Source organism: Musca domestica, unplaced genomic scaffold, assembly GCF_030504385.1.
Source record: "Musca domestica strain aabys unplaced genomic scaffold, Musca_domestica.polishedcontigs.V.1.1 25, whole genome shotgun sequence".
Taxonomy (NCBI): domain Eukaryota; kingdom Metazoa; phylum Arthropoda; class Insecta; order Diptera; family Muscidae; genus Musca; species Musca domestica.
In genome coordinates, this window is record NW_026712277.1 from 6798139 (window position 1) to 6816242 (window position 18104).

The 18104-nt window shown below is 35.3% G+C and overlaps 2 protein-coding genes, 2 long non-coding RNA genes and 1 other non-coding gene across 10 annotated transcripts; 3 read left to right on the forward strand and 2 right to left on the reverse strand.

Annotated features, from left to right (window-relative positions):
* The first annotated feature begins 75 nt into the window (after nucleotides 1-75).
* Nucleotides 76-6664, forward strand: LOC105262091 (uncharacterized). Of its 5 annotated transcripts, none has more exons than XR_009342408.1 (6): nucleotides 76-283; nucleotides 1015-1217; nucleotides 1650-1765; nucleotides 5293-5408; nucleotides 5465-5908; nucleotides 5975-6664. It is a non-coding gene; the product is annotated as an uncharacterized LOC105262091 (long non-coding RNA). The 5 variants fall into 5 exon arrangements; XR_009342409.1 differs by having other exon boundaries at nucleotides 77-283; nucleotides 5474-5908; XR_009342412.1 differs by lacking the exons at nucleotides 1015-1217; nucleotides 1650-1765 and having other exon boundaries at nucleotides 78-283; nucleotides 5474-5908.
* Nucleotides 6665-7018: 354 nt separating this feature from the next.
* On the forward strand, nucleotides 7019-7364 carry LOC131802877 (uncharacterized). The gene is made up of 2 exons (XR_009342413.1): nucleotides 7019-7110; nucleotides 7175-7364. It is a non-coding gene; the product is annotated as an uncharacterized LOC131802877 (long non-coding RNA).
* Nucleotides 7365-8033: 669 nt separating this feature from the next.
* Nucleotides 8034-8115, reverse strand: TRNAS-UGA (transfer RNA serine (anticodon UGA)). Its single transcript has one exon. It is a non-coding gene; the product is annotated as a tRNA-Ser (tRNA).
* Nucleotides 8116-9118: 1003 nt separating this feature from the next.
* On the forward strand, nucleotides 9119-10695 carry LOC131802880 (guanine nucleotide-binding protein subunit beta-like protein 1). Its single transcript, XM_059123606.1, has 2 exons — nucleotides 9119-9863; nucleotides 9930-10695. The coding sequence occupies exons 1-2, from the start codon at nucleotides 9200-9202 to the stop codon at nucleotides 10247-10249; spliced, it is 984 nt and encodes a 327-aa protein (XP_058979589.1). The 5' UTR covers nucleotides 9119-9199; the 3' UTR covers nucleotides 10250-10695.
* A 2300-nt stretch (nucleotides 10696-12995) lies between these two features.
* On the reverse strand, nucleotides 12996-17746 carry LOC131800544 (sine oculis-binding protein homolog). Of its 2 annotated transcripts, none has more exons than XM_059123605.1 (3): nucleotides 17624-17746; nucleotides 16323-16803; nucleotides 12996-15592 (listed from the first exon to the last, which is right to left on the reverse strand). In XM_059123605.1, exons 2-3 carry the CDS (start codon nucleotides 16783-16785, stop codon nucleotides 13605-13607), a joined length of 2451 nt encoding a protein of 816 aa, XP_058979588.1. In that variant the 5' UTR covers nucleotides 16786-16803; nucleotides 17624-17746; the 3' UTR covers nucleotides 12996-13604. The 2 variants fall into 2 exon arrangements, with proteins under 2 accessions (XP_058979588.1, XP_058979587.1); XM_059123604.1 differs by having other exon boundaries at nucleotides 12997-15592; nucleotides 17597-17739.
* Between the last annotated feature and the right edge of the window lie 358 nt (nucleotides 17747-18104).

The following is an 18104-nucleotide window of genomic DNA, read 5'->3' on the forward strand; positions in this document are numbered from 1 at the left end:
CCTTAAGTTGTGACAACGTTTATCGATGTTACAGCAACTATCGATTGCACCATTGATTGTTTGTCAGTTCTAACTGCAATTTTTTATTGCAAGTTTTGGTTTGGTGTTTGGAGGAAGGAATCTACTCTTTCACTTGGGGCCGTGAGAAAGGAAGTAACCAGACAACGAAAAAATATTAAAAATAAATCCAATTAAAGAGGTTACGATAAAAATCAATAATAACGCAAATCATACGATCGTTGGATACAACTACCAGAGCAAAAAGAGACAAGAAGACGTACACGTAAGTCCGGTTTATGTGTATTTTAGTTGGTATTGATTTTTTACTGGTTCTATCTTGATTCGTTGTTGCTTAAATTTATTAAATGCCATAGTATATTTAAGAACAAATATCAAAGTATTATCTATAAAATTATGAATGCCATACACTTTTTCCTGTCCAAAGTTCATTGTCTTTTTTTTTTCATGTCTTGTGCATCCATGTATGCATCCACAATGTATCTTTGTCCTCGTTCCTCTGCACTTGTGTCTTCTGCAGGGGGCACTCTATATACCTCCAATTATACACATACAGGGTCCAAAGTCTCGTTATGCACAAAAGTCTTTATTTTGTTGATATTGTGTATTTTTTTCATATAAAAATTTGTATGTATATATTTAAATCTATGCATGTCGTTGGTCGCTATGTAATTGGTATGTATGGCAGCCGACACAGTTGAATGATATCTTTATGCGTGAGTGAGGAGTACCGGCCGGGGTGGGTAAATGTTGTCAAGCGACACGAAACCAATTTATTTCCAATTACGAAGTAAGGTTTTTAATTGTTATGGCTATGTGGTTAGTTTTAATTGAAAAGGTCCTCCGCTGAAGTTTCGATGATCCCTATCCCATATTTTTCTACTAAAAACCCAATGCTGTACTAATTTGTTTCACTTTTTTTTTGTTAATATCTATTTTTTTTAAACTAAATTACCGGTTAGATTAAAGTACCTATTTAATTTTTTACGTTTTCAGTTGAACGATGGCTTCGTTATCCCGTTTTGCCATTAATTCGGCACCAGCTCGTTTGTGTTTTGTTAGGACAACCACTTCAGGTGCATATTCCAACAACAACAGCAGCAGCAGCAACAACAATACTGCTACGGCCAACAACACTAGAATGCATAATTCTATGACAACATTTAAGACACAAGGTTTTGCCACGAATGCCGCTATAGGTAAACAAAAATCATGCCACCAATTTGCGAGATGAGTTTGCCATTTCCTTTCCTTTGAAACCCCCAATTTTCGCTGTTGAAATCCATGTTTATCTTGTAAATGATATGTGTAGACTGTTTGATTCCAAAATAACCCATTCCTTTTTCCGTTCAAAAAAAAAAAAAAACATCACACACTCTACCCATATCAGTAAGAAGTCATGTTAAACAAAATGTTGATTTTATAATAGCAAATAAGGCTAAAAGAAATTTTGAAATTGGCCGAAACTATCATTCTTTGGTAAAACATTTAAAAGACTGAAAGTTTCAAGCTATTTGAAAATAATCTGGGCCTTATTTTGTTCTTATCAAATTACAATTTTTGTTCATAACATGCTGCAATATTGCTATGCATTATTAATATATACAAATAATTTCTATTATATACACAAGGTCCGATGTCATCAAGGTTGCTGCTGCCAGCATCTAACCACTCGAAACAAACCAGTCGTAATTTTTCAAGCCTAAATATGCCATTGCAGCCCCAAATATCTAGACTTGTACACCATGTAAGCAAAAAAAAAAACATAATTTTAAAATTATTATAAATTAATCACTGTGTCTGGCGCTACTTTCTTAGAATCGTGTTTGTATATTTGTCTATGAATTTTTGTGAAAAAAAGTAAAATCCTATATTCCTCCAGAAACAGTTATTTAAAGGAAAACTCAATTTTTGAGGGGAGAAAAGCAACACAAATGCCACTTTTTGCTTTCTTTGCCCTAATACCAAGTTTTTTCTTTAACAAAAATTGCTCTGCATCTAACTCCCAACTCGTGACAGAAAACAAAATTTTGTTATATGCGTGATTTTTATTTGATTTTTTTATTTCATTTTGTAATACACAAATTATTTGTTGTTATTAATTTGTTTGTAAATTTGTCCGTTGTGTATAGTAGTCCGTTTTTCTGTGTACTAAGCGTTTTTTTGTTTGTTTTCATTTAACACAATTTCTTGTGAATCTATCATGCTTTGTTGTTTATTTTCATAAAAAATATATTATTGTCCGTCCTATAATTATCTGATACCCGGCAAAGTATTGAGTCAAAATTAATGTGATTGGACTTTGGAACTCATTGTACAAACAATATTTTGTTATTTCCAGTTGTGTGATGTCAACGCCGCCTCGCTTTATATAGGCAAAACGTGCAATAAGTACTTTCAATTTATTTAAATTTTTCGTAAAAAAAGAAAGAAGAAACAATTAAAACAAAGCATTCTTCACGTTCATATTTTCATTCTTGGCAAGCATTTTCTCACGTTTGTCTTGGTGCTTGTTTTTTATACCCTCAGCCATAGTATGGAGAGTATATTAAGTTTGTCATTCATTATACATTTTAGACCCCACAAAGTATAAATATATATATATTTTTGATAAGCGAAAAATTCTATGTCGATTTAGCGATGTCCGTTCGTCTATCCGTCTGTGGAAATCACTCTAGCTTCCGAACAAAATGAAGTAGGTTGATAAAATTTTAGTCAAATGTGTATTATGTCTGCAGGACTTTTGGTATTGAAAATGGGTGATGTAGGTCCACGTTTTGGTATAGCCCCCATATAAGGGTACCTCCCTTTTTTTGGTATTTTGGTGATTTAAACGACATTATTTACCGGAATTGTTTCAAATTTGGTGTTTGAAATTCGTAATGGATACTACAGCCTATGACAGAAAATTGTCTGTACAAGTCCACGTCTTCATATAGCCCCCGTATAATGGTACCTCCCTTTTTTAGGAATTTTGGTGATTTAAGCAACCTTATTCACGGGAATTGTTTCAAATTTGGTATTTGAAGTTCGAAATGGCTACTACAGCCTATGACGGAAAATTGTCTGTGCAGGTCCACGTCTTCGTATAGCCCCCATATAACGGTACCCCCCGATGTTCGGTATTTTGATGATTTTAGCTACATTATTCACCGAATTTTTTATTCAAGTTTCGCATTTGAATATGGTTTATGACAAAAGTTGCCTATGCAGCCCCACGTCGTCCTATAGAATTTTTAACGGATTTTTCTTTTTTGAAATTGCCAGAATAGTTTTTCGTTTCTCCGCTTTTGAAGTTCAGAACGCAAAGAAAAAACTTGTAAGTCATTATTTCGAAAATGAAATTAGCTAATTTTTCTATTTCAGATTTTTTTTTTCTGATTTTTCATTTTAAATTTAGAACTTATCTGTATGCCCAAATCCATGCTGTTTTTCCAAGAAATCACAGAGCTTTGCTTAGTTCTCTTTCGTTTTGTTTTTTTGCTCAAATCTTATTTTCTCTTTTCTCATGATTGCAAAGAGAAACAATTTGACATTTTGTTCAAGAGCATAATTTTCATGCCCGGTGCCTGGCGTAAGTAAGGGGTTGGCCTCTGCAACAACCCATTTTTTTTCGAAAATGAAATTAGAAAAAATTTTTATTTCGGATTTCCATTTAATTTTTCTGATTCTTCATAAATTTATTTATAAATTATCTTGGTGTCCAAAACCATGCAGTTTGTTTAGTTCTCTTTCATTTTATTTCTTTACTCAAATCGTATTTTCTCTTTTCCCATGATTGCAAAGAGAAACCATTTTGTGACATTTTGTTCAGGAGCATAATTTTAATGCAAGAAAAGTGCCGTGTTAATAAAGAAAAAATGACTGCCCGGTGTTTGGCGTAAGTAAGGGGTTGGACTCCGCCCAAGCTCTTTGTGCGGTTTAAAAAAATATCAATTTACCTTTTGCCCATATGTCTCGGTTAGGTTTTTTCATTTTTTTTTCGATCGAAACACAGGGTGAGGCAAAATGAACAGGCTTTATGCTTGTGAACATACGTCTATGCAAAGGTAAGCTTGTCCTGGCCAATATAGTAGAACATTTTCTTAATTAATATTCTAAAAATGTTTAAAGCAGGTGTTGGCATAGAAAAATCAATGGCCCTATTTGGCATGGCAGGTTTTGTCCACTCCCTGTATGATTTTGATGTGATCGCGGTTTTGTCACCCCCCATTGTTGCTGGCTCCATCATACAATTGTCATGATAATTTTTTTTTTTGCCAAACTAAAATAAACTATTTAATTGAGGCAATCGTGGGGCCATATTCCCTTTCCCCCATTTCATATTGTGCACCTCCCCTTTGGCGGGGCCCATGTCGTCTAGCTTAGCTCTGAGTTTGACATTTTTTGTGGAGAACTTTTTTTGTGTGTTTCGCCAAGCCATGATCATCATGATGATGTAAATAATAGCCCCACAGTCAGTCAGTCAATTTGATGTGCTGCTCACATTTGCCGTTTCCATTATTTCTCTAGTTTTCTCCAAGAATAGTTGTGATTTAGAATTTAAGTGGACTTAAATTATTTTTTTTTTTAATTTTTTTTGAATCGAAATTTTTAGCGGACGGCAAAAAAAAGAAAGAAAATGAAAGAATATATTTATATTTGCATTGGTCTTGTAATTGTTTATAAATTATATCAATTGATTAAAACATATTATTGTGTAAGTGCTACTTTTCGTTCGTTTCGTGGGTGGTTAATTGTGAACTTTGCCATCGTGCACCCATCAATGACAATTATTGACCACCATTAACAACGGCAATCAATTCAATTGGATAATCGCAAAAAGATAGTCTTATCTTTATCGCAAAACAAAAACAAAAAATATTAATGTTTTTTCCCATAATCTTTTTTTTTTTTTTTTGGTAGTCATTTGTATTTTTTTTTTTATAATCGATAGCCCCGTTATCAGTTCAAAATTATACTGGCAACCATTTGATCTGTCGGTCGGTTGTTTGAATATCTGCAGTTTTTCAAAACCTTAGCACCTGTGGCCTGAGTGCAGGCAATTTATTGAAATTAGTAACAATTGAACAACAAAAGCCAACGCGCTTTCGGCTGCTTGAAGAGTCCGGCCGACCTTTCTCTCTTTATCTTTTTGTCTGTGTGTTCTTTTTTTCGTTTTGTTGTAGACCACCAGCCATAAAGATTTGTAGATGCACGTAAAAAATTTCAGAATTTCCTTGAAATATTGTGGATTTTTTCTCTAATGTTTTTGTTTTTATTTTTAATTTTTAGAACGCCATGGCGCCTTTGAAAAATCGGCGTTTTATTTCTACAAAAGAAATAACAAAGAATATGACCCTCTATACAAATGAGCCATTCAAAAGTGAGGTGGACAACAATTCACTGGAGTGTGTAAACAACAACAACAACAAATTAACAAATAATTTTAATACCCAATCCTTAGCTTTTTCAGATTCAAAAAACCCACCGGCAATCCCTTGGTTTTAATGATGGCCTGGCTCCTGGCCAAACAAAAGCATTTGAAAAAATATGCCGAAATCTATACTGAACTGGGATTTGATGTTATGGTGGTCCATATAACCCCCTGGCAATTGTTGTGGCCCGTCAAGGGTACCCAAGTGGTGGCCTCGGAAACAATTAAGTTTCTGGAGAACAACAAATCCTATGCCCCCATTGTGGTACATGGCTTCTCGGTGGGAGCCTATCAAATGGGCGAAATAATGCTGCAAATGTCACGGGACATGGAACGCTATAAGCAAATTCTGGATCGCTTTGCCTGTCAAATATGGGATAGTGCTGCCGATATTACGGAAATTCCCGTTGGACTACCCAAATCCATATTTCCCAAAAATCTAAGCATGCAAACTGCTTTGAGAAATTATACCCTGTAAGTCCACAATAATTTTATAATTGCAAAGAATTTGTTTTTTAAACTCTCCCCAATTCCTTGCAGTTACCACTTGAAAACATTCCACAATCAAGCAACCATACATTACATGCGTTCCAGCCAAATGTTCCACTCAACCATCTTGAAACAACCTGCCCTGTTCTTTGTCTCGGACAATGATCCCATTGGCCCGCCATCCTCCAATCATGCGGTACGTGAAAACTGGGAACGGGCCAACATTAAGGTAACCTTCAAATGTTGGAAGAAATCACAACATGCTGCCCACATGATCAAGCATCGCGATGAGTATTTGGACATACTATACAAACACTTGGAAGAGTGTGGTGTCTTAGAGGCTATTGGTGTCAAGACCAGAGCTAAGTTGTAAATTGAAAACTGTTCCGGTTTTTTTTTCCAATGGGCATGTTGTATGTGTCGTGTTTACATTTTTCTTCTTCTTGTCGTCATGTTTGAAACGAGCGAATTTTTTTTGTATTTTATTTTATTAATAATTGTTAGATATTTCTTCTTTAAAATTCTAATGGAAATTTAAAGTATTTCACCTGATTGTTAGTTTTGTTTTCCAATTGAATGTTTTTATTTTTCTTTTGATAGCCGGCCTTTTGTTCTAAGAGGAAAGTGTTTGAAATGATATTGTATTATTAAGTATCATCATTTGTGTTGAATGATGATTTTATGCACTTCTTTTGAAGAGAAATATAAAAGAATATAACCCTTATTAAAAAAAGTTTAAAATGGATGACTTTTTATTGAACAAAAAATGGGGCCTATGGGCCATGGAATACTTTTTCTGGAGTCAACAAGAGTACACTCAAAGAAGTTTTTTGGAACCGTCCATGGCCCTATGGGCTAGGTTACTGTACAAATTGAAAATAAAGTTTCTCAAAATCCTTGAATTGGAATGTCTGAAATATGAAATCTTTGAGCATTTTATTGTCTATATACCCAACATACCAAAAATACAATACAGCTTGAGAATAATATTATGAAAATAGTTTATCGTAAGAATTCCTCAACAATGCTAGAGAAAAACTTTTTTGCACAAACTTTTCTCAAATCTGTCCTTTGTTGACAAATTTGTTTTGATTTTTTTTTGTGAAAATTGTCGACAAAAAAATATTTTCTTTGGTTAAAATCAAAATCACGCGAATTTAAGACCCATTTCTGGACGAAACTCTAAGGTAATGATGAATAATAAATCTGGGAATCTGTAGTGCATATTATTTCAATCTCATTTCAGAATAGAGGCGTCAAAAAGTTGCAAGAATTCAAGAGAAGTGAAGAATTAGTGGAGGAGATGCGGAAGCTCAAATAAGGGGAAAGAAATCATCTAGGTATCAATGCAACAGGAGGCAGCGACAGCTGGGATGGCGATCAATGAATGAAATGTGTAAAATAATTAAAAAATAAATATTTTATACCATTGAAAAAATAAGCTTGATATAATATTACTTTCGTAAGCTTATTCTGCAATTACAAGAATAAGCTTATGAATAAGGGTTCCCTTTCGATTATTCTATAATTGTTAAACAAGCATTTCTCAATACATTCTCAAGATTTACTCAAGCTTAAGGCTTATTTTTGAAAGCTTATTAAAATTTTATTCTCAAGTCAATTTGGTATGTTGGGTCGTTTCTTATTCACAGCTGTATTAGTGCAGGTACACCTAACAACAATAATAATGACCAATTTGGCAATTTTACAAAATATTTTCCTAATTTTGTTTTGCAAAGTTTTTCCGATTGGCCGGCAATGTGCGTCACGCGATATTCAAAAACAACATTGCATAGAACATATTCGTCTGCTGATTTTTCTACATATATTTTCTTGTTTGGTTGTATTCGTACGGCTGAACTTATTTGCTATCGATGAATGCGGGCCCCGCCGCGGTAATCCTTACCCCCCACATAAAATTAAATTTCTTGTTCCGCCTCAAGACGGCTTCTCTGAAATAAATAGATTAGCATAATCAGTAAAGTCATAATTTATTCTAACATGGGTGAAGGTCTTTTGGCCCAAAAATATTAGGCGATATTTCACCTTCAGGCATGAATGCCAGTTATTTGCAAAAATTCAGAAAAAAAATATTAAAAAAAAAACAATTCGCTGCGGACAGGATTCGAACCTGTGCGGGTAGAACCCAATGGATTTCAAGTCCATCTCCTTAACCACTCGGACACCGCAGCTGTATGACTACCGGCGTCTTTGTCTAAATATATAACCTGGGTATTGGTTTCACTTTGAACACAACCGCAATTCATGGTTACTCTCTGTGCTTATGAAAATATGGTTACCAAAAACTGATTGATTCTAAGATACAAAATAATATACAACACTTCATAAAAACGGGGTATAAAGTAACAACTGTTTTAAAAAAAGAATTTAGATCAAGATTTTTTACTTCTTTTGTAATAAAAAACTATTTATAATTGCTGGTCTTTGTAATCTATGCGCAATAGATTAAACCGCCAAAAAACGTTAGATTTGGTTAACATTTTTCAGTGAATTGCTAACAACAGAGTTGACATTTTTCAGTGATTGCAGGCGATATACCGCCGTCGATAAAATCATGTGGCATCGCTAACTGCTTAAAACCAAAGAATATTTAAAAACATTTAAAAGTTTCCAGTAAAAATTAAAATCATGAATAAAAATTGTAATGCCGTGTGGCGTTTGTACATTTAAATGAAAGTAAATATTGTTTTCTATCCGACCCGAGCTATGCATTTTGTTCACGAAATGGAATTTCCGCGGAAAGTTTGGAACAAAAAAACACTAATTTCAAAATATCGTGGTGGAATTAAAAGAAAGAGAAAAATGCAAAAATATATTTAAAATGTCAACATTATCAGATCATGGCAGAAGAATACAGGTAGATGCATCAACGCTTGGGAGCATTTATATGTCAAAAAAATTTAAATGTTTTTAAATATAAGTAGATTTTTATATGTTTTCTTATACGACGCAAATCGGAGGTTGTTATAATATTCTTTTTTCAAGAATTTTTACAAATTTCAATAATTGTTCATTTAACATTTTCGATTCCAAAATCTGTCTGAGAGTTCATTGTCCCAGCAGCTGTGTCGATGCGACTACTTGTATTCTTCTACCATGCAATCGACTAAGATTAGTCGAGTACTCGGTTTTCACCCAAGTCCATAGTCAAGTTCAAGTTTCAAAACTTTGAGTACTAAAAGTCGATTATTCGATTAATCGCAAATCGACTTACCCATCCCTAGTACAAGGAGAGAATAAATTAAAAAGAAAAACATGGCTGTACTACCTCCAGATCCCGTTTTTACCCTAAGATGTGCCGAAATGGGACCCGTCAATTCGCTGTGCTTCCATCGAAACGAACGTCTGCTGGCTGGCACCACGAAAGGCAAAATCTTTCTATGGGACCTCTCGACAAACCGTTCCAGTTTACATTTCGAGCTGGGTCATCAGGAACCGATCACTGCCCTACACCATACCGACGATGAACTGTTGATATCGCAGGAGAAGGGTGGCACCATCACCCTATGGCAAATGACCAATACCGGTTATAAACGTCACATAGTTATACCTGCAAACTACACCGGCTATTGTCGTTCGGTTTTATTCAACAATGCCAATAATCAGGATGATCCCTTGCTATTCTATCCATGTGATGAAAACACAATTGGGGTATTGCACACAAGTGACCCAGAGAATTCAGTGCAAATGTTAGTACCTGATGATGCCCAATTGCTGGCGCATAAATTGGGTACCTTGAATTGTTTGAAACCCTTCGAACATGCCTCGCAGATATTTTGTCTGGCCGGCTATGAAAGTGGGCATTTCTTAACGTGGGACCTGAGTTCGGGTGTTGTTGTGGATGTTGCCCAAATTGATGCGGATCCAATGGCAGTGGATTATGATCCTCCTACAAATAGGGGGGTTGTGGGAGGACCTGGTGGGTTTGAATATTCGATTTGTTTGTTTTGCCTTTAAGTGACCTATCTCTTTTTTTTGGTTTAAGGTGACAAAGTAACCACGTTTTCATATCAAAGACAATCAATGAGATTTCAACGTTCCTCAGATATTGCCCTCAAAAATCCCGGGCTAAATTGCTTAAAAATACGCAATGATCAAAAAGTATTCTCTGCCGGTGGTTGGGATGGTCGAGTCAGAATATTCTCCTGGAAGAGTCTAAGACCTCTAGCCGTGTTGACCGAACACAAATCAGGGGCCATAATGGACATAGCCTATTCGACTGGTCCAGTGGCCATGTGGAGGGCTCCCATTATGGCCGTTGCCGGCATGGATAGTCAGATTTCTTTATGGAATATATACAATTGAATTATTTTGACCTTATAGTGTCATTAAAAAAATCGTAGACATCTAATCGATAATATTTTACCTCATTTTTAATTAATTTTTACAATACATAAATATAGAATATATGTAGTTTTTTCTGGTTTGTAACCTAGCTTTTTATGTTGCACAAATAATTGAGAAAAACAACAAAAACTATACTCTATGTTTGTAATTTATATCCTAAGGATTTGTATATTTATAAGTCGAATGCAAATAATTGTATTTTTTATTAAAAAAAACAGAATAAAACTGCTTGTTTTTTTCCTTTGGCGAAGTAATTTCGATGTATGGCTTATGTTATTAATAGAGTCAGCCAGAGCCAAATTTGTATTGAAACGGGGAGTTTGGCGTACCATGGTTTGTAAATATAGGTCTAGGTCCTAAATTCCATTTTACCCGTAATAAAAACATTAAATATTTTTTCCTGATTTTGAAAGAGATTTTATTTTTTTGTTTATTTTTTGTTTATATGTTTTACACTATTTTTAAATGTTTACACAATGAAACCAATAACAAATCGAATGAAATATCTTATATTATTTTCTTATTTCTTCCATTATTTTAAGGAGTTAGTATCAAAAAAATGTAATAAAAATAAAATAAATAGTAAATAATTATCAAAAACAAACTATTCTATATAATACTATATTAAAAGTAATATTCTTGAGCTTAAATAACTAGATTACAAACAACTACATAGATATTTGAAAATTGCACACTTTAATAGATATATATATTTTTTAAATTATTTAACAGAAAATAAGTACAATAGGGACTTGCAAACATACAAAACTATGCGTATGGGTCATTTCGTAAATCTTCCCCGATTTGGATAACTAGGAAGATTTTGGTGTCATTAAAAAAACAAAGTTAACCTTCAGAAAATGTTTAAATTTTTTGATTATATATTTTAATAGGGTATGTATTACACATACAGATTTCCACTACCCTGCGACCCATAGTGAAATTTTATTGGGAACATATTTTTCTTTACAATCAACCTTCCAAAATTAAGTGTTGTTGGAAATTTTTGGTGAAAATTGTAAATCTAACCTACAAAAATTCGTTAACAAATTTGAATTGATATTTTAATGTTGTATAAATTAAATATACAGACTTTTGTTGTTCGGTGACTTATGGTGAAATTTAATTGGGAACATAAGTCTCTTTGACACCGAACTCCAAAAATGAAGTTTTGTAGACTATTTTGCTGCAAACTGAAGAATACCTAAAGTTAACCAACAAAAATTCCTTTAGAAATTCAAATGGGGTTTTTGTTAGCGTATATATCACATGTACGAATTTCTTTTGTTCTGCGACTCATAGTGAAATTTGATGGGGAACATAAGTTTCTTTGATAGATAACTCCAAAAATGATGTTTTGTAGGCAATTTTGCTGCAAAGTGAAAAATACATAAAGTTAAAAAACAAAAATTCCTTTACAAATTTAAATTGGTTTTTTATTAGTGTATATATCACACATACAAATTTCTTTTGTTCGTCGACTCATAGTGGAATTTGATTGGGAACACAAGACTCTTTGACACCAAACGCCAAAAATGAAGTTTTGTAGGATTTTTTGCTGCAAACTGAAAAATACATAATGTTAACCTACAAAAATTCATTTACAAATTCAAATTGATTTTTTATTAGTGTATATATCACACATACAAATTTCTTTTGTTCGACGACTCATGGTGGAATTTGCTTGCGAACATATTTCCCTTTAAGACCAACTCCAAAAATGAAGTTTAGTGACCTATTTTGCTGCAAATTGAAAAATATGTAAAGTTAACCTACAAAAATTCCTTTACAAATTAAAATTGATTTGTTATTAGTGTATATATCACATATACGAATTTCTTTTGTTCGTCGACTCATAGTGGAATTTGATTGGGAACATAAGTCTCTTTGACGACGAACTCCAAAAATGAGGTTTTGTAGCATATTTTGCCAGAAATGGAAAAAATACAGAAAACTAACCTAAAAAATCCATATTCAATTTCAAATTACACTTTTAGGGGTTTATATTTTAGATATACAGCCTTTTGTTTCGAAGCAATTGGTATTGAAATTTTGTAAAGAATAATTTCTACTTTGACATCTACCTTAAAAATTCAATATTTTATAGATTTTGGTTCAAATTGGAAAGCTTACCAAAAATATATTTCCTTTTTTTGCAGACTCAGGGTGACTTTTTTAAAAAATTCTTTTCTTTGGACAATAAAATAAAATTTTGTGAAAGATTTCAGATAACGAAATAACCCATAATAAACAAAGGTATGTTTAAAAGTACATAAAAAATTATCTAAATAAAAGCAACCTTAAATTATTACGTATTTATTTCATAAATTATAAAAAAGAAAACTACAAAATTAAATAAAAACTAAAAGCAGCATGGGTTTTGTTACATTTTTTTTTTTACTTAAATAAACATACATAAAAAATACAAAATTTAAAAAATTCATTTATATCTGTTGCCCTATTGTTCGGTAATACTTTTTTCAAGCACTTAGTGCTTTTTTGCTTTTATTGGTTTGTTGGGTTATAGCATGTTTCCACTGAAAACCGAACAACGTTGTTCGCTCTCAGAATTATGTACACGAATTAACCCGTTCATACGGCACGATTCGTAATTCATAGTAAAATAATTCATTTTTTCAAAAAATTTGTTTGTTGATTTAAATGGGAATTTATACAAAAATACATGAAATTCTCACAGATATGAATAGAAGAAATTATTGTTTTTCTTCCAAAGAATAATTATATCATTAATTTTACAGTTTTCATTCATGTTTTCAACTTTTTGTATTAATTTTGACATTTTGAACATATTTTTGTATTTTTCTATTTTTAAATTTTGCTGGAGAGACACTTGTCAACATTTTTTTCTGCAGATACAAACATTTTGAAAATATTGCCTCTTTTGTTTGCAGTTTTCTATGGAAATTTCAACTCGTGGACAAAATGCGTACCTCTAATGAAAGAGAAAACAAAATGTACTTTCGTTTGAATGTACATACGCCATTCAACATTGTAGTTTTCATTCATAATTTTCAGTCTTCCCAAAAATTTTTAAAATTTCATTAAAGTTTTTTAGTTTTAATTTTTAAATGTCATAATTTATTTTTTCGATAAATGCTCTCATTTTTTAGGGATGGGACATACATTTTCGTTGTTCTGAGAGTGATTTGATTTGAACTATGTACAAATATGAGTGTTCGCTCAGGAAATTTTGTGTGAAGAATTAAGTATTTTTTTCATAGTTAAGGGTCAAACAACGAATAGAGAGCGAATCAAGTGCAGTGGAAACGCCACATTAGATTGCATTTATCAATTATTTGTTATTATTGTTATTCTGTTGGCCCTTTACTATTTCCATATCAGTCGTCGTTCGTGTATTGTTCGGCGGTTCACAATTCTTACGGGTTTCATCGACATTGTCTTCGTCGTCGAATGGTTCCTTCGTTGTTGCGATCTTTTGAAAATCACAGTCTATAATGCGTTTACGCTTGCGCAACGGCCTTGAGCATTCGGATTCTTTGGTTTGTATGAGAGTTCGTTTGGTTTGTAATCGGGTTATTTTCAATTTCGGTAACCTCTGATTGTTTTCTTCGTTGGCTGTATCATCGGCATTTACCTCCTCCGTCGTCTGAGTGTGGCCAGTGGCACTGGGAGAGTTCTCCTCCTGGTTGCGTGACTTTTCTTGCGGACTGGCTGAGCTAATGACACAATGTAGGATGGTGGAGGCTGCGACCCCATCTTCATTGCTGGGAGAATTTGTGGTGGTATTCGTTTGAGATGTTTCGGGTTCTTCATCCGGCTGTTCTTCTCTTGTCTCCTCAGTGGCTTCGTCTGGGGAAAAGCTGGACTTTCTTGTTTCATTTGGTATTTCGGTATTTTCCTGGCAGCACTCCTTGGTTTTGGTAAAATCTAAAGGCTCATCATTTGCCGAACAGTTGTCGGCCGCTGATTCCTTTTTAATATTTTGTTGCTCATCGAACTTTTGCCGTTCCTCGGCTGTCATATAGGCCTTATAAAAATCCACCACTGGCAGGGGTACTGGTATTGGTATGGGCAGGGGAATAATAACAGGATATGGCACCATTACGGTCACTGGAGGCGGGGTACCAACTAAAGCATTAAATGCTGACAAATCGGGCGGTATCACACTGGGTGCCTGTGGCAAACCCATGAAATTGCCCAAAAATCTTGGCCAGGGGCCACCAGGTGTGGCCATGAATGATGGTGGAGGTCGTGGTGGAAATGCTGCTCCCATGGGTGGGGGAGGCAGTGGTCCCGCTTGTGATGCCGTTCCCAAATTGGGTGGGGTGGCAAAGAAAGCCGTTGGTATGGTGGTACTACGTCCCCCGCCACCATTTGTTGCCATCCCAGGAGGAGGTGGTAAATTGTGGGGCGTGCTGGGTTGTGATCCGGCAGGACTTTCCAACATTGGTGACAAAGGTGGCACATTCATGTGTAAATCTTGGACACAGGAAGCTGCAAATTGAGTCAGGGAGGGTGTCTGGTTCTGAGTTAAACTGCCACCACGAGTTGCCTCTGCCAGGGGTGGTAACAACGATTTGGGTTTCAGGCTGGGACAACTGTTACCACTGGCACCTGCCTTTGGTTCTGGGCGATTGTTCAAAACTTCTGTGGATGGACATGCCTTTAGGGGTCTTTTCTTGCGATTATGTTTGGGGGATTGGCGTGCGCTTGCTATTATGCCCGGACTTTTGGACATTAATTTGGAGACTGGAGCCACTGAGATCAAGGGTTTGTAGGTTCCTGAAACAGATGTTGAGTGTTGCGTTGGATTGTTGCCACCTGCCGTAAGCTTGCCCGGTGGACTTAAGGGACTGTTTGGCCGCATAACTGGCCGTTCTGCTAGATTCCCGCCACAACTGCTGGGTATGGGCGATGTGGACACTGTCGATGCCGGTGAGGCCGAGCGACTGCGACAATTTTTCAACCACAAATCAGGTGTTATTAAATTTGCACCATTGCTGGCCGCCTCCAGGCCCTGCTCCTTTAAATGCGGATTCATATCCAAATGGGCCTGGGTCTCTTTGCAAAATATTTGCATTTTATATTGATTTAGGCATTTGTCGGAGCAAAACTGTAGCTGGGTAGCACCATCATGAAAATCCACATAGCTGACGGCATGACGAATGTGTTTGCACCAATCGCAGGTTTTGGCCTTCTTAAAGGAGGCCCTGCGGCTTTGCGTAAAACATGATTCGGAGCAATAGCGGGGTCCATCGGAGGTGGTCAAGAATTCGGGAGCATTTTCGGGCACTGGACGCCGGCACCAACAGCAATTTTCTGCAAAACAAAAGAACAAATAATGAATTAAAAACTATTTTCAATTCTTCTGGCCTCATTGATTTCGTGCATAATTTCCCTCCCCCAAAAAAAAATGAAGAAAATCTATCTTTGGAAACAATGTTCTACACCATGGCTGTTTCTGTGTGTGTGCCTCATGAAATCTCTAATGAGTGTTATTTGAGATGTTTTTGAAAGCAAAACCAAACATGAACTTCTTGTGTTCCAAACTCAATGGGGGGAAATGCAGATAGGATATGTGGCAAGCCAAATCTGTCTGGTTGCCTGCATTTGCCAACAGCTTTGCAGTTTTGGTTGCCAGCAACCTCCTTTATCTGTTTCGGTTTGATGTGAGTATTATTCACACAATTAGATGATGATACTGGGATTTGTTATTGCAGGTAAATATTTTTGAAAAATTCTGCAAATGCATTTTTTTTTTTTTTGCTGAGGAAAATTTTTTTGGGAACAAGGGTATGATTTTGCATCTCTGTGCATGACTTGTGTTTCTGGATTTGTTTTTCAATAAAAATAAAGAAATATTAAAAAAATATTGTAACATCCTTGAATAAAAATTCGCCCTGTATACATTTGACATTAGCCCCATATAGCAGATCCGGCCAATTCAAAGTGATTTTAAGCCCCTAGATGCATTCCCCACACCATGTGTTTGCTGCCTTAAAAATGTTTCTTAGTTCAATTTGGGGCGACAGTTAGGAAAACTACTCACCTGATTTTTCATCAAATGCAGATGGCGCTGCTGTTAGCAAACCCGTAGAATGTGGACTTTTCGAATCATCATCCCGTGAGCTGCGTGTGTCATGATCCGAGGCTGTGCTATCATTGCCACGATAATTATTGCGGGTGGTGGTGCTGCTGCATGTGGTGGTATTGTTGTTGTTGTTGCTGCTGGTGCTATTAGCAATACTGTTGTGGTTGTTTTTAGTGGCGCTACTGCCACCAGCCAGACTTGTACGTAAATGATCATTTTGTTGTTGTTGCTGCTGCTGTTGGATTTGCATCAGAGCATTTGCACGATTACTTCGGCTACGACGCCGCTCCATCTGGTGTTGTTGATGCTGCTGCTGTTGGGCATTGATTAGACCGGCAGTTTGCAACAGTTTTGATGTTTTCGCAGAGATGTCCAGGCGATCGACACTATCGAATCCATACCAACCCAGCAATTCGTTCATTGTGTTTTCAGCAAATTCCTGAAAAAGTGAAAAAAAAAAGAAAGATTCTGGGTGAAAGTTGGGAATTGGTGAAAGTTGGGAATTGGAAAATATTTCAGAATAACAATAATTGCAGGATCATAATAATTTGATTTGATTTCTTCTGTGGTTGTGGCGGCCCCATATGAAAAAGGGAGCGTGTGTCATGCTTACAAAAATTGCTGAATGTTAAAACCATTTTTTTAAAAAAATATGAGCTGCCTTAATCCCAAAAACCCAGCATCTCATTTTACCCATTCCTTGGAGTTTTTGAAACACAACAATTCTGGATTTCCAATGGCATATGAAGACCGGTGTGAATTAATATCATAACATATACAACAACAAGCCATATTCACATTGTTGTGTTATTGTATTCCCACATGATGTTGGGCTTGGGGAAGGGGGGTCAGTGTTTCAACACTTTGGGCTAAAATTGTATCATTGCCTCAAAGACAGGCATGGATCGCAAGTTTCATGTGTCACATTCGATACGACACGACCTGAACAAAGAAAGCAAGCCGGCTGCGTAATTTAAAAAAAAACACACACACACTGGGGTGTTGGAATCTGCCACAATTTTACCCTCTACAGTTGAAGTCTTCTTTGGCGTGGTTGGTATGAATGGTTGGCTGGCTGGTTGGTTGGCCGTTTGGTTTTGCTTGTCTGATGACTTGTTTTTCAGATTGGTGTGCATGCCATCGTCGTCGTTCATACTCAAGCAGACATGAAATTGTTATTTTGTTAAAGGTATCAAATAACATTTAAAGATTCTGTTTTTTTTACACTTTACCAATGAGTTTGTCATATCAATACCCACAGTGACAAATGGACGAGCAATGTACAGTGATTTGTAAATGAAAATTAACAACTCGATTCTTCTGATAGAGAATTTAATTATTTAAAATAGTTTTTCCCAGCAACACCTTTGTTTTTTGATGTTTCTTATGTAAAACATTAATTTACCGCCATTAAATACGTCATACGTCACATAAACACTCATTAAGGCATAGATGGGAAAACAATGAAAGAGAAATTCATGTTCTCTCAAATCGCTCTCTTTACCAGATCTTTCGTGTTAACAGACGACTTTCATTAACAATTTGCAACAATTGTGACAAATTTTAGGGCAAATCAGACACATATTAGTTTTTCCCAACACCATATTATTTTCACATTTTTTCTTTTGTAAAACAACAATTAACCGCCAATAAATACGCTCATACGTAACATAAAGACTCATTTAGGCAAGGATGGGAAAAATGAAAGAGAAATTCTTAATACATTTCCTGTGTCGAATT

Excerpts from the sequence above, each read along its gene's own strand:
- LOC131802880 (XM_059123606.1), top strand. The coding sequence starts at position 9,200 with ATGGCTGTACTACCTCCAGATCCCGTTTTTACCCTAAGATGTGCCGAA. Across the intron at positions 9,864-9,929 it reads GGGGGTTGTGGGAGGACCTG|GTGACAAAGTAACCACGTTT; the intron begins GTGGGTTTGAAT and ends TTTTGGTTTAAG.
- LOC131800544 (XM_059123604.1), bottom strand. Across the intron at positions 15,593-16,322 it reads TGCATTTGATGAAAAATCAG|AAAATTGCTGTTGGTGCCGG; the intron begins GTGAGTAGTTTT and ends TTTGTTTTGCAG.